Source organism: Euphorbia lathyris, chromosome 9 (assembly GCF_963576675.1).
Source record: "Euphorbia lathyris chromosome 9, ddEupLath1.1, whole genome shotgun sequence".
Classification (NCBI taxonomy): Eukaryota; Viridiplantae; Streptophyta; class Magnoliopsida; order Malpighiales; family Euphorbiaceae; genus Euphorbia; species Euphorbia lathyris.
Window position 1 is genome coordinate 37,155,266 of NC_088918.1, and position 15,414 is coordinate 37,170,679.

A 15,414-nucleotide genomic window follows, 5' to 3' on the forward strand; every position below is an offset into this window, starting at 1 on the left:
TTTGCCTATTTTCCTTCAGAAAGATGGATGTCACTTTCATAAGAACGCCGTTGGCGATAAAAGGGTAAACAAGGATTTAACGAAGAAAGGTATTCGTGGGCGAATAGCTGGAGTTTGTGAGCCGATTTGCAGCAAATACAGTGGACTAAACTGCAACAATGGGTTAAAAGGGCTAAGCATTTGAAGTTTGAAACCAAATTTATGAGTAGTTCAACAACATTTTCCTAGAAGGTCTAAATACAAAAGGCCATTTCCGACAAGCGCATCAGACAACCTGACATTAATGGGGTGAGGACCTGCTTTCCCCACCAAATGAACGACACATCTGAATTTAGACATGAGGGTTTACAGTGTGCCAAGAAGATTGGACTGTGTTACAGTGGTGCGTAAGTGCAAGTACCATATTTGAGCTCGGATACCACATACCGACCTCGTAATCAGAACGTTTTTTTGAATGACAAAAGCGCTGGACGCAAGCTAAGTCAGGAATGTATTTGCAATTTGGCATCATGTTTACCAAAACAACGTCGTTCGGGTATCCGCTGTAAGCGTAATCGCAGGGTGTTTACGAAATTACGCTTACAAAGGTGCTTACAAAATTATGCTTATAAGAGCGACAACAACGTGTAAGTAGGCAGCTAAATAAATAGAGGCATGACCGAGAAAAAAAAAATGGAGAAGACGAAATACCTAAACTATAATAGGTCATAAATAGATCATATGAGTTCATTTGCAAATTTTTAGTAATTGTTGAATTTTACTGTTTGACCTTCCACGTTTAAAGTATAATAATAATAATAATAATAATAATAATAATAATAATAATAATTTTAACTAAGTGTAAAATTAATTTCTTTCTTTAAAAAAAATATATTTCAAGTATTTGATTAAAGGTTGGTTACTTTGTTTTTTTTACAAAGTAACAAGTTTATTTCAGGAAAATATAATGTAAGAGTAGACTGAAAAACTCAAATATCAAAAGGGGGAAAGAAACATAAGATCCAACTTCAAATACCCACTTTTGTTCGCTCTTCACTAAAAAACACACATAAGAAATCATAGATCGGAAAATAACAACCGGAAAATAATGGCGGCCAAGCAAATGGAAGAGATTCAGAGGAAACTAGCCATGTTGAATTATCCTCGAGCTACTGCTCCTGCTCAGTCGCTCCTCTTCGCCGGCATGGAGCGTTATGCTTTATTCGAGTGGCTCTTCTTCAAGTCAGTCTCTTTCTGTTTCTCTCTATCTACATGTACCTCAAAAGATTTCGAATCGTCATGAAGCTAGATCTTGCAATTCAAGGATTTGATTTTCTGCCGGCTTTTTAGGCTTGATAGTTTTGTAGGTGTAAAAGCAAGTCTTTGATGTTATGGGTTTACAGTTGCTTACGCAATTTTGTGGAAATGTGAAAATTCAGGAGCGTTCAGTTAACTTAACTCAAATTTATAGGCAGACTACCTCAGATTAGAGTGTTGAACATCGAACTTTTTACATATTTTTTATGTATCTTTTAGTTAATTTATATGGTTCCTTCTAATATTCAGTTTCGGTTCCTTTGGCTTTAATAGTTGTTATGTATCTTTTTGTTAATTTATATGGTTCCTCCTATTATTCTGTTTCGGTTCCTTTTGGCTTTAAAACTATTGTTTGTTTTGATTGCTGGGAAAACATTTGAGAGTATGTGTACTGATGGAAAGAGGGAGCATATACTAAAACTCAACATACTTGACTCTGCAGTTTTCTCTTCTTAGAAATTGATTGTAGGCTAAGTGGAACCTTTTATAATCCGATTTGCAGGCTATTGGGTGATAAGTCACCCTTCTCACAGCAAAATCTACAAGGAGATGCTATGGATCGTGATGAAGAGACTGCTCGTATACAGTGTGAGTCTTCATTTTGTGCCAAAGAATTCAGAAGAAGACTAAGGAGTAATAAATTATAATTTGTTTTGCCCTCATGTTAAACCTTAGATGGAAAATCATCAGATTTGTTTACGTATTGCGGAAAATGCCTGTTTGTTTTCCAAGACAGTTGAAATTTGTTCTAGTGATGTGAATGGTCACATGTCTCGACGGATTAAGAACTACTCCTTTATTGTTTTGACTGTTTTAACTATAATCCTTTTTTTTTTCATCTAATGACTTGATTATTTGCCGAGAAAATGCTTGTTCATTTGTGTCCTCATCCTAGAGAACCGGGCTAAGGGATGAGGAGCTTTTATCGAGTCATTTATCAGTTTTTATAAACCATTTAGGAGAAACAACATATGCTACCTTTCACATAAATGTCAGAGTTCTACGACACTTCAAATTTAAAGGTCCTTTGCAATTTTTGGAGACTAAAGTTCTAATAGCTTAAATACGAGCTTTAAAATTTTATATGCTTGAATCACTACTTGTGATATGGTTGTGACTACTTGAGTTTAATTCAGTTAACTGCTTCATGGTTCATATAGATTTGGCGGAGATTGCTAAGTTTCTTGGAATCACAACAACAATAGATACAGAAGCCATCCAAGTAAGTTGTTTAGTACAGCAAGAATAGCAAGTTCTTAACCATTAAGTGCCTTCTATGACTTTATTTTAGAATGACCTGCTGTTTGACTTCTGATCAGATTAGATGCTTTGAAAATGTTGTTATTATTATCTTTTTTTTTTTACTTATTTGTTGTTTTGATAGCAATTGGTAATGGTGGAATGCCTTAGGATTGAACTTTTCTTTAGGTCTGTATAAGCAATATACATGCTTATTTCCAATTTGTATATTCACGATCATGAGTAAGGTCAATTGACAGGGTTCCAGAATAGTTGGTTGAGTGAAAATATTGAACAGATTGGTGAATTTCGAAATTTTAGAAGTTGAGCTTCTAAAATATAATTTGTGGTTTAGTGGAATTTTGGTTGTCAATTTAGATGATAAATGTGTGAAATGCCTTTATATTTCAGGGACGAGGTAGCTATGAAGATCGAACTGAAATGCTTCGTTTAATAGTAGATCTTGTTGAGGCTAGCATGTATGCAGATAATCCAGAATGGAGGTTGAGCTTATGTACAGTAATCAATTTAATTCTATAGTTGATTATCTGTTATCTTTTCTTGATTGTTTATTTATTTGATGTTTCAACATCTTGTTGAATCCATTTATGTTGTTCTTTCCTCTAAAATTAGGTTTCATCTTTGTACAGTGTTGATGAGCAGGTAGCAAAAGACATACAATTGATAGATTCAATTGCAGAGAAACAAGCTTTAATTTTTTCAGAGGAATGCAAATTATTCCCTGCAGACGTGCAGATTCAATCTATCTATCCCCTGTAAGATTATATATATTTTATGCTTCCACATGGATATTTATTTACCTTTCTTTTAAACTATATATATTTAAGCTTGCACTTAGCTATTTAATCTAGACGAGCTTTTAGATCTACCAGTTTGAGGACTGACCGCAACTATTTTGAGTTATGGACATTTACATAGCTTTAACACCATCTTGGTACTCATGAAAATATAGATTTGTTTGAATAAATTAGGGGAACTGTGCAAGTTACAACATGATGCCCAAAAATCTATTATATGATTAATACTTTTTCATGCGTTGAGATGTAGTTACATTCTTTTCCTTTCATCAAAGTACATTTGCAGGCCTGATGTGTCTGAGCTGGAAACAAGGCTTTCAGATCAGTCAAAGATACTCTTGAATCTACAGCAGAAAGTTGATGATTTGGCATCAAAGGTTTATTTCAATTCTTTATTCATTTGAATTGTGATTTTAAATACATGCAAAGAAGTTGAAGTTACATGCAAAGTTGTTTGAAGTTTAAGTTCACGACTTATTTAATTAAATTAATCTTTTGTTCGGTAAGAATGATTCCAAATTCTTTGTGCTGGAATAATATTTTAGTCTACTCCTAAATACATTGCGTTTTTACCTTTGTTCTTCTTTCTCTTGACTGTTGCATTTTTCTTTCATTCTTTAGCATGCTTACAACCCAGATGAGGACTATACAGAGGTTGAATCCCTACTGCGGGCACATTTGCAATCTTTTCTAGAAACTGCAAAGCAATTCAATGTGATCTACACCAAGGTATATAATTATCTGCAACGTTATCTCAGTCCTCCGTCTCGAACCTAGGCCAAAAAGTGTTATTGCTAATGTCGTTATTGTATTAGATCTTTTTTTTTTTTTTATCACATTGCTTATTTCAGAAAAAAAGGAGATGTGGATCTATGTATAGATCCAGTATGATGAATTGAAATGCTTTAACCTAACAATTTTCCATGTTCTTTGGCTTGATTAATCCCTACTTTGTAAATTTGATGATTGTTGCAATTTCAACTATATATTATATTTTCAGAGTTTTTTAGCAGAAAAGTTAAATTTTCAATTAATTAAAATCTGATGGGAAAATTACTTGTGGAATTTCGATGTACTATGAGTCTGGGATGATATTGTCTCTCTCATATTTTCACTATTTTTTCCCTCCTTTTGTAGGAAATTCGCCCATGGACACACATGATGGAGGTGCCACAACTTCATGGGTTTGGGCCAGCTGCTAATCGCTTGTTGGAGGCATACAAGATGCTTTTAAAGGTACATTGGTATCAAATCCATTTTTAGTTTTCATCTGCTTGGATCATTGAAGAGCATAGGTTTTGTGAGCTACGCAAATTGTATTCAATTAATGTAAACAGTATATGCATCAGTATTTTATAAACTTGGATGCTACCATTGTTTAGTTTAGGAGGACCAACCCGATTTCATTGACTCTTGGCTGGCTGATCAGTTCAATGCTGATATTAATTTAAAGCCCAGATTGGTATTTGACCAGCCATGCTGGTCCACTTTGATAACTATGGTTGAACTGCCATGAAGAGAGCATAACAACCATAGTTGTTAAAGGTGCTAGTGGTTCCTGGAGCCTAGGCGCACACCTGATAAACAAAAGGCACAAAAAATGAAAAAATAATAGATACAAATCCAATTATCAATACTTGATACTAATTTCACTAATACTCTATTAGTAGTTACGGCACAAGTTATGATGAACCAAAAAAGAACACTTATAACTGCATAAATAAGACAAAACCTCATAAAAACATGATATTAAACGTCAATAACACTAAGTTAAGTGTTGACAACAGAGATTAAGATATTAGAATTGCAGCAGACCTCTGTTGGTTTCTTGTGGCGCACTGAAGGAGCTCCTCTCCTTTACGTCTGTTACTCTTCTTCCCTCCTTTCTATTTTCACGTCTCTTCTTATTACTTCTTTTCTTAGATCAAGCCCAAGCAAGTTACACACAGGTGAGAGCCTCACGTAGGACTTATTAGGCACATGAGCTTGAGCCTTGCCTCAGGCGCACCTTTAACAACTTTGATAACATGGACCCAACATTGCAATGCCAAATTATCTGCAAAATGACTTTTCTGCATTATTATATAGTTTATGCAAATTTGTGGCGATAGTTTAATTGGAAGTCATCAACAATATCACTTGTATATGGATAAAGGCAGCAGGTTGGATTCTCAAAATTCCAGATGAACTCTTTCTATCACTTGAATTTGTTGATCATCTTAAAAATTATTTGTGTCTATTTTAAAGGATAGTGGACAGGTTACATGGATTGACTTACAGAATATTGAATACAAGTATGATCTACGTTGTGATGAGATTCAATTCTATTTTGAAATTTTGGCAGTTCCTGGGGAATCTGAGGAATCTTAGAGACTCACATGCAGCTCTTGCTATTGGATCATCAGAAACAGTTGCTGGTGAGCCGTCTTCTGTTACAAGGATAATTTCAGAGTGCGAGTCTGCATTGACGTTCTTGAATCGTGATCTTGGAATCCTGTCGGCTTCAATCGCACGTGAGCGGGGAAACGATGCAACTTTTTGATTTAATGGAATGTGACAGCATAAGGTGTTATTAGATTATGGAGTTTTAACCAAAAAGAAACATCAGTGATTTCATTGTCCTTTACCAAAAAGCACATGAGATGTTGGATCTAAGTGACACACAACGGAGTTTGTTGAAAATGAATATATATTTGTGTTAAGATCAAAAAAATATATATTTGTGTTTCGCTTGGGATCATAAGCGACTGAGGATTAATTTGTGAATTGCTGTTCTGCTAGGGGCTTCAACAATTTAAAACAAAAATAGAGCAATTATACATGGAATCCTGAAGCAGCAGACGCACAAAATCATTATATTTTAAGGGTCCCTTTTTTCTGTTTGAAACCTGGTTCATTTGTTTAATATTGGTGATAAGTAGTAGTAGAAGAAGAAAAAAAAAAAAAATAGTAGATATTAGTTGATTTTTTTTTTGCTAAAATTAGTTGTTTCGAAATTTTACTAAATACTTTTTATTTCATGTTTAGAGTTAAAAAACAAAAAGTAGTTTTGGAAAATTGAAACAACGGAGCACCAAGACTTCCAAGAAGATGTGTCTCAAGCTCTTTGTACAAGTCCAATGGATAATACCCATATGTTATCAGAAGCTCCTGCTTCTAAAAGGTTAAAAACACGTATAAAGGCTGAAATGATATTTTAATTCTTGTCCGCAGCTATTTAAGCTACGATTTGATGAGAATAGTCTTATGATATTTCTAACTTTGAGTTTCATGTTCTAAGTTGATGAAAATCAATTTTAATACTTTCTGTGTCTGAACCATCTTTAGATGAATGACAGATTATGAGTTGGTTTGTGATAAAGAATGAACACTTCGTTACTTGATTCAGTTCATGCACATTAATTAACTTTTACTAAATATACATCTGTTGAAGTTGCCTTTTTATTTTGAGAATAGTTAAAGCTTAATTAATGGATGCAATTAATACAAGGGTAATAAAATCTTTTTAGTTAAAATTAATTAATTTTTTAATTCTTGTGCCTTAATTTTAAAAAACAAATATTGTGGAACACAATAGTATAAAAATCAACTATGAAAACTAATAAAAATTTAAAGAAATATAACATTTCTTTTATAAAAATAAATTACAAACAAAATTCAACATTAAAAATTAGAAAAAAGAAAATATAACATCATTCATCACTTTAATGTAAAATACTTATTATTTTTTTTTTTGTTGAACCTGAAAGTGAAACTTAAATAAATGATGGATTCGCATCCATATAAATAGTGTTCACAAGCCATTCCGGCACTACAGTTGAAAAGAAATCGCTAGCATTGGAACAGGCAAGCCTAGCTGTCACACCCGACCCTAGACGACCCCAATCGGCATCGGCCGTGAAATAGAAAGAACACAATCAACAATTAATAGTCTCCAAATATCATAAATATCACTTTTCTAGGTATTCCTCTTAAATGTATATTCCAAATAAATCCATATTCCTATTACATTAAAACCTCACATATTTACCAACTTCATCATATTACAATTAAATACTAAAGTTCTAACGATAATTCTAACGATAAGCAATCAACTTCCAAACCTCGCTAATCGGACGGTAACCTTCTCTATATCCTGTACTTTCTCACCTAAAAACATTAAAACATTTGAAAAGGTAAGACAAAAATCTCAGTAAGCAATTATCAACTACATAAATTACTTATACTCAAAATAACTATATATATATTTTTAAATTTCCAAAATATTTTATATAAAACTCATATTCTTAAAAATGAACATTTTATGGATTAAACCATAATAAAATACTCAAAATAGTACCTTTAACCAAATATGCAATTTAAAATATTAAGCTTGCTATCATTTCTCAAAATACCACACATAGTCAAAACGTAAATCATTGTATTAAAACACTTAATATAAAACTCATGTCTAAAATAGCTATATATATATTTTATTTGTTTAAAATCCCAACTATACAAAATAAATAGGTTCACAATTAACCATTTACTCAAATCAACCGTAATTCAATAAACACTTCATAAATCTTATCTCAATAAATATTTCACAAACCGTATCCATCCGAGAGATAATCCCCGTATGTATCAATCCCCACAATATAATAGAATCGAGATATCTCATAATTTGCCTAGCCCGCATGGTCTTACTCAACACTTCTTTGCCATACCCGATAGGTCTTTTCAACTGTGTACACAGGCCGTATTTCTCACTAAATACGGACTTTAATAAAAACCACCTATCCGGATTACTCTTGATGGATACTAAAAATATTATATCATAAAATTATAACATGCTCAAATCTCTTTTCACAATCAAATTTCATAACCATAAACCATAAACCATTTTTTTTTTGAAGAGAAGAACCAAACTTTATACCAAATAAATATCAGAATCTTTACATAAAGCTGGCCTTAACCAAACAGGAACTAAAAAAGAAATAAAACAATTAGCATTGAATGGAGCATGCCTAGCTACAGTATGAGCAACTCCATTGGCTAATCTTGAAACATAAGCCACTCTAAATCCTGGGCTTGACGATAACAAAAACCTACAATCTTAAATTATATGACCAAAGTCAGAAACATCTTCCTCATGAGATTGTAAGCCTGTCAGTACCACTTTAGCATCAATCTCAAAAATCACCTGAGTAAAACGTAAAGTAATCACCCAAGCAATTGCAAATCGTAACGCTAAAATAGAACACTTTGATCTACCAATTAACGACGATAGACCAAGATATCTACTAGTGTCTAACCTGGAATAAACCTGAAGAATAGTCTTAATTTCACTTTCCATATCAACAGGAACATTTGCACTAAAAGTAATCCCAGACTTCTGAAAATTTATAGCTTGCCCGGATGCATGTTCATAAACAAGAAGAATATCAGCTAATTCAGTAGTTTCTTGTATATTAGCTTTACAAAAGAAAAAACTATCATCAGCAAAAAAGAGATGAGATACCCGTGGTGCACCCCGAGTAACTTGACAGCCCGTCAGCCGATCTTCCCTCTCTGCTTTCTGAACCATTTGGGATAAAACCTCAGCACACATAATAAACAAATAAGGTGATAAAGGGTCACCTTGCCAAAGACCTCTACTAGGTTGAACAGGCCCAATCAGATTTTCATTGACCGAAAACGAGTAAGAAACAGTAGTGATGCATAGCATAATCCACCTCACCCAAGTAGGATGGCACCCAAATTTTAACATAACTGCTTCCAGAAAACCCCAGTCAACTCTATCATAAGCTTTACTGATGTCAACTTTTAAAGCCAGAAACCCATCATTTCCCCTATTCCTTCTTTTCATAAAATGCAGTGTTTCAAAAGCAATTTGAACATTATCAATCAAAGACCTTCCAGGCACAAAAGCAGATTGACTATCAGAAATTACATATGGAAGAATTACCTTGAGTCTGTTAGCCAAAACTTTAGCAATGATCTTATAAAGCACATTGCATAAAGAGATTGGCCTAAGATCAGTCATTTTTTCTGGATTATCACACTTGGGAATAAGCACCACAATTGTATCATTTAAATTAGTAGGGAATTCAAATCTCTCAAGCCATCCAACACAAGCTGAAAATACATCAAACCCAATCACATCCCAAAACTGTTGAAAAAAACCCGGCCCTAAACCATCCGGTCCCGGAGCTTTATCAGGATGCATCTGAAAGACAGCATTCTTGAACTCATCAAAGGTAAACTCAGCTGTCAGTAAATCAATGTCTCCCTCAGAAAGAGAATGAGAAATTACATTTACAGTATCATAATTCAAGACTTGAGATTGCTCAAATAATTTTTGAAAATAATCAGAAACAATTATTCAAATATTCTCTAAAAATTGCTCAAAATACAAAATCATTTAAAATCCAATACTCCTTTAATATACCTAAACTCAGAAATATATATATATATATATATATATATATATATATATATATATATATATATATATATAACTCATAAATCAACATCTTAAAGTTTTCTCAATACCTTTACTCAATGCATTTCCAAAATATTAAATCATACTTTATTATTGTACTAAAATCACCAATAAATAATTTAAATATATATACTTATCAATACTAACTTCAATTTCTTGAAAATACACACAAATCATCATATATAGACTTATTTCAATAAATCATAATTTCATCAAAATTAATATTTTAACAACCTTTAATTAAAACTGAAATTTACTTTGAGAAATAAATTTATAGAAAACCACTCATTTACTCTTCAAAATATCAAATCTTACACAAATATTAATCAAATATGCTAAGTTCATCAAAACCAAACTCAAATCATGTATATATAAACATATACTATATGTTGAAATTTACATGCAAATACATATATAATCACTTGAACTTAACTTTAAGCTCATGTTAAAAACTAAATCATAAAAACTCCAATTAATCAAATGCATGTCAAAAATCACCACAAAAGTTCAATTTTCTGAAAAATATAGAGTTATATATACATATATATATATATATACATAAAAACTTTAAAGGGTAGTTGATAATTACTTACTTATCTGGGAATGCGAATACAGTGATCCTAGCCCTTGCTGATGAGATCTGGCTCCCTGGATGTTCGTCCCTGCGCCGGGAAGGGTCCCTACGGATACTCCGACGATCAAGACAGTTATTAGCTCAAGAGTGTCTATTAATCAATAATGTGAGAGTTAGAAAGAGTTACCCCCTTCTTCCTAGATGAGCTGTGTTATTTATAGAGGGCGTTTGGGCCTTGGGCCTTCCTGGGCCTTGAGGCCCGCGTTTCACATCCCGAATCATGTAGTCCCCCCCGCCGAGGAGTTAAGTCGAGTATTTAATGCGAGAAAATTCGGGCTTGCAACTGTTTCTCGCCCAGGTAAATGGTGGACAACTGTAAGAAGAGTTCGTCGGGTTAATTGAAGAAACCTTTGGGATCCCTGCATGCGTTTTTTGTTTGTAGCGCCGCATTAATTGCGTCTGTAATTAAATCCCCCGCATGCGCCGTAAAAATTTATGAGCTGTGCCGGCGCCTCTTACCCCCCCTACTATAAATATCAGAAGAGGTAAGTAGAAATCTTCTTATTTCTTCCTCAAATTTTTCCTGGGAGACTATTTGTCGTTGTTTTGCTTCCTGTGGGTTCTGCTTTCCTTCTGCGACCGTGTCGGCCCGCCCTCTCTTGCTCGCTCTGCATATTTGGTGGTCATCTGACTATCGTTGCTCTTCGGGAGATTCCTCGCGTCAGTTTGTCGTAACTTTTGCTAAGGTTAGTCGTATAATCTCTTGGCCTTGGCTTTGTGTTTTTCTTTGTTTTATTTCTTCTTTTCTAGGGAGGGGTATTATGTCAGAGGGTTCTTCACGGGGAGCCCTACACAGAATTCCGCCGGTTGCCCCTGGTGACTTCACGCTTCGTGACACTTCGCGGACGTGAACGGTATCGCGAAAGAGGCGAGCGGAAAAGGAGAGTGAAACTAGCACAGTGGCCGGTTTGGCGAAGAAAAGAAAGAAGTCGGTTGTTCGTCCGCCGCCTACTATCGATCGTCCTGCCGGAGGCGTTGCTACCGATGTTCTAGAGGTGGTAGTGGTTGTGCCGGAGGGTCTGATTACTGCGGAGCGCCCCTTGCCGCGATTTACGATGAAATGCGCGAGAGGGTGTGGACTCGATCTCTTGGGACTTCTAGTATCGAGGGTAAGCGCTTTGAGAGAGCCGAACGTCCTAAGAGGCCGGAATCCCTTTCGGTCGAAGATGCGTATAGTATGATCGTCTCAGTAGACCTGCCGGTGATATCTGCGGTATATCGACTTGGGCAACCCTACGAATTGGTTGCGCTGGGCGAAGAAAATCGAGCCCACTCTGCGGGTGGCACAAATGAGCTCATCGTTTACGAGGAGCAGTTTGAATCGGGGATGCGGCTGCCGCTCCTGCCCTTTTTTGTAGAAGTGCTGAAGGAATACGATCTGTGCCCTGGGCAAATACATCCGAACGACTGGAGAATGATGGTCGCCTTTTATTCGCTGTGTCGATCTGCCGGATATCGAGCAACGGGTCTGGTTTTTCGCGAGTTTTTTAAACCAAGCAAGGGGCACCGATCTCAACATATTACGTTCTCCCACCAGAAGTTCAAAGTGATAGGTGGTTTGAAAGATAAAGTATCCGAATATCGTCACCGCTATTTCTTGGTGAGGAAGCTCGATGGAGACTTTCCTTTTAGGGTCGTATGGAACGAGGACCCCATGGATTCCAGTCGATGGTTGAGAACCCACCCGAAGCTACCTTTTGAGGAAAACTTGGTGAAATATTTGAAAGGTCTCCCGTCGGATAAGGATCATAAGCAGGATGTAGATGAGCTAGTTCGTCATTTCCTGGCCGCCGGTTACTACATCTGGAATCAATGGTGGATGGCTCAACTTTCCGGGTGGTCGGCTGCGGATTTTGAGAAATGGAAAAGGGGATATAACTTCAAGGCTGGCGAATTGGCGGAATTGGAGGCGATCTCGGTGAATGTTGCCGTTGTAGGTGAGGGGCTGGGATTTTAACTTGCTTTGTGAATTATGTCACACGTAATGCTCTGTTGTGTATTCAGAATGCCTTAGTGTACTTTTTTTTTGTATTTGCAGGTCCAGGAGATCCCCGCGTCAGCATGGACTTTGACCCCAATGAATTCAGTGTTGGTCTGGAGACCGCTGATGAGGCATTCGGAGGAGCTTCGGGTTCATTGGCTTCGTTTTCCTCGCTCGAAGACGCAAATCAAGTGGTGCAAAGTATGGGAGGGGTTCTTGATGCGGGAGAAGATGCTGACGGAATAGTCGATGTTCCGCAAGGACAGCCCGTGAATGATCCAGCTGCCAAGGAGCTCGAGGGCGATGTGGAGTTAACCGTTATTGAAGAGGAAACAGGCGGCAGTCCGAATCGTGGGGTGCTTGCTCGGAAACGAAAAAGGGGTACGGGAAAAACTGTTGATGAATCTGGGGCCGGGGAAGAGCCTGTCGGGGAAAACGCAAATGGGGCCAGTGAGGGTGCCAAGAAGTCCTATATTGATGGCGGGACCGAGCTGTCTGCTGACGTGCCGGATCGAGTAGGAGATCATCCGGAAATGGTTAAGAGGATGGAAACGAAAATCTCCAAGTTCAGGGACTATGTCATGAATTTATCGGTGCACTCTGATATGATGACTTCTGATCTAGCTCACGCGATGGCTCGCGTTGCCAGGGTCCCCGGGGAGCATCAGCGGATGGAGGGGGCTTCAAAAATGAACCTGGGCCTGGAAACCTTATCGGCCCTTGGTGTGGTGGGTTTTCCTATCCGCATTGTTAGCCTAGATTTGTCTTTCATGATTTTTATCTTTAACTTGTGTTATCTTATGCAGGCTATCCAGAATGCAACCAGGGTCTTTGACATGTGCGTTAATGATGATCAAGCTTTTCGTGATATGGAAAGCGGTCTGCGGAGATCTGTTGGCGATTTTGAGGAGGCAAATAAGAGATTGGTAGCTGCGGGGGAGCTTCTGGAACGTCGTGCGGCCGAGATTACTGTTTTGTCCGAGAAACTGAAAGTAGAGACGGTCGGTCGAGTGGAGCTCTCTAAAAAGTTGAAACAAGATGTCGAGGAGATTTGTGCATACAGGGTGTTGCTCAGGATGGCTGTTGGGTGGACTCGCCGAGTGGCGGAGACTGTGAAGGGGAAAATGGGACAGGTGGCAGTGTTGTTCGAAGAGAATGACTCCCTTAGGCAACAACTGGAAGTTGCGCGGAAAGAGGCTGCGGATCTTCGTGCTCTCGCTGGTCAGCGTGAGGAGAAAGTCATAAAGCTGGATCGTATGATGCTGATCATCGCTGCTCACTCCGCAGGTTACAAGGTTCCTCCGGAGGTGATCTTTGCTCCGAATGTGTATGACAAAGCTGCCCAGGCGAAGGCTGTCGAATTTTGTGGTCGTTTCAAGAAACAGTAGTAGGCAGTTTGTACTTTGCTCTTTTGCTTTCAAAGATGTAATGATGACCCGTACAATCTGAATCTTTTTTGTGATATTGTAGTATTCTAATTATGTGTCCTGCACGTTGATTTGATTGGAGTTCATTGTGATGTCTTTCATGTCTTTTCTCTGTTTTGCTATAAATAGGAACCGGATTTTTCATTGTGGACTTGCAATTTCTCTTTCGCCTTTTCCTTATCTTCTTTAACTAATCCTCTCGGAGAAATGTCGCTTCGGGACATTGTCGATCTAGCCCGCGTGTTGGAGGTGCAAAAGGCAATATCAGCGATGCCACATCCCTATGTCTATTGTCCCCCGTCTGAGGAGCGCGATCTGGAAAGGAAGGCGAGGTATTCGTCCCCTGTTTGGATGAACCGGGACTGGGCCTCTCAAAGGAGGAAAGTGGAAAGTGAGAATTCCGTTCCCTATACCGGATCCGTCACCGATTCCTGTGAGGTAGTTGTTAGCACGCTCTCTTCGACAGAAAAGAAAATATGGTCTCATGAGGGCATCAGGTATCTCCATCCTGATGAAACCGTCGCTCTGGTGCTCAATCCGCATCCTTCCTGGATAAAAAGGCTTCTAGCTGATGAGATGGAAAGGGTGATAAACTTGCCTCATGAGACGGAGTATCGGCGAGTAGGGCGCCATGCCTCGCCAACGCGTCCGTATGGACCAACGTTCGTCGATCCCATCAAACCTCGAAGTGTGGTTTTCTTGGAGTTCGCGAGGCAGGGTAGTCTTGGTCCCGTTCCTGCTAACCCTAATCATCGTGTGACACATGTAGCAGGAGTGATCTTGTTGTAGTTTGATATCATAGGCAGAACGGCCACAATACCGATGAGTGCGTGGACTGGAGAGCGATGCATCAAGATTTGATGGACGAGGAGGCTATCCCGAACCCTGATTGTCCTCAATCCACCTGAATGTGTTAGGTTTGTTTATGCGTTTGATGTAACCATAGGTATGTTTGCAATGGCTCTTTGTAGCAGGAGTGATCTTGTTGTAGTTTGATATTTTAGTTGATCTTGTAATTTGCGAGTTTATTTCAATCTATCCGCTTTTCTTGTGATAATACTTGAACGTTATGTGGAGATACTCAAATGATAACATTCGGATGTTCTATTCGGATGCTCGAGGAGTTTTATGATATTATTTGTAAGTTAAATGGAGTGAAAAACGGGACGGAGTTCTGCTTGCTCAAAGTCGTTCACAATATGGGATTGTTAGACGACGTAGGAGGCGTTCGATATGATCGAAGAGCCTGATGATAATATTTGAATGTTTGGTTGGCGGAGAATGCGATAGAGTTCTTCTCGCTCAAAAATATGATATTGTTAGATGATGTAGGAGGCGTTCGATATGATCGAAGAGCCTGATGCTAACATTTGAATGTTTGGTTGGCGGAGAACGCGATAGAGTTCTGCTCGCTCACAATCGTCAACAATATGATATTGTTAGACGATGTAGGAGGCGTTCGATATGATCGAAGAGCTTGATGCTAACATTTGAATGTTTGGTTGGCAGAGAACGCGATAGAGTTCTGCTCGCTC

At 37.6% G+C, this 15,414-nt stretch overlaps 1 protein-coding gene across 1 annotated transcript; it reads left to right on the forward strand.

The window, feature by feature from the left end:
• The first annotated feature begins 966 nt into the window (after positions 1 to 966).
• On the forward strand, positions 967 to 6,068 carry LOC136207146 (AUGMIN subunit 7). Its single transcript, XM_065998432.1, has 9 exons — positions 967 to 1,221; positions 1,799 to 1,884; positions 2,457 to 2,518; positions 2,947 to 3,038; positions 3,186 to 3,311; positions 3,640 to 3,730; positions 3,975 to 4,082; positions 4,491 to 4,589; positions 5,698 to 6,068. Exons 1-9 carry the CDS (start codon positions 1,088 to 1,090, stop codon positions 5,893 to 5,895), a joined length of 996 nt encoding a protein of 331 aa, XP_065854504.1. The 5' UTR covers positions 967 to 1,087; the 3' UTR covers positions 5,896 to 6,068.
• Positions 6,069 to 15,414: the final 9,346 nt, after the last annotated feature.

Excerpts from the sequence above, each read along its gene's own strand:
- LOC136207146 (XM_065998432.1), top strand. The coding sequence starts at position 1,088 with ATGGCGGCCAAGCAAATGGAAGAGATTCAGAGGAAACTAGCCATGTTG. Across the intron at positions 3,312-3,639 it reads ATTCAATCTATCTATCCCCT|GCCTGATGTGTCTGAGCTGG; the intron begins GTAAGATTATAT and ends GTACATTTGCAG. Across the intron at positions 4,590-5,697 it reads CATACAAGATGCTTTTAAAG|TTCCTGGGGAATCTGAGGAA; the intron begins GTACATTGGTAT and ends AAATTTTGGCAG.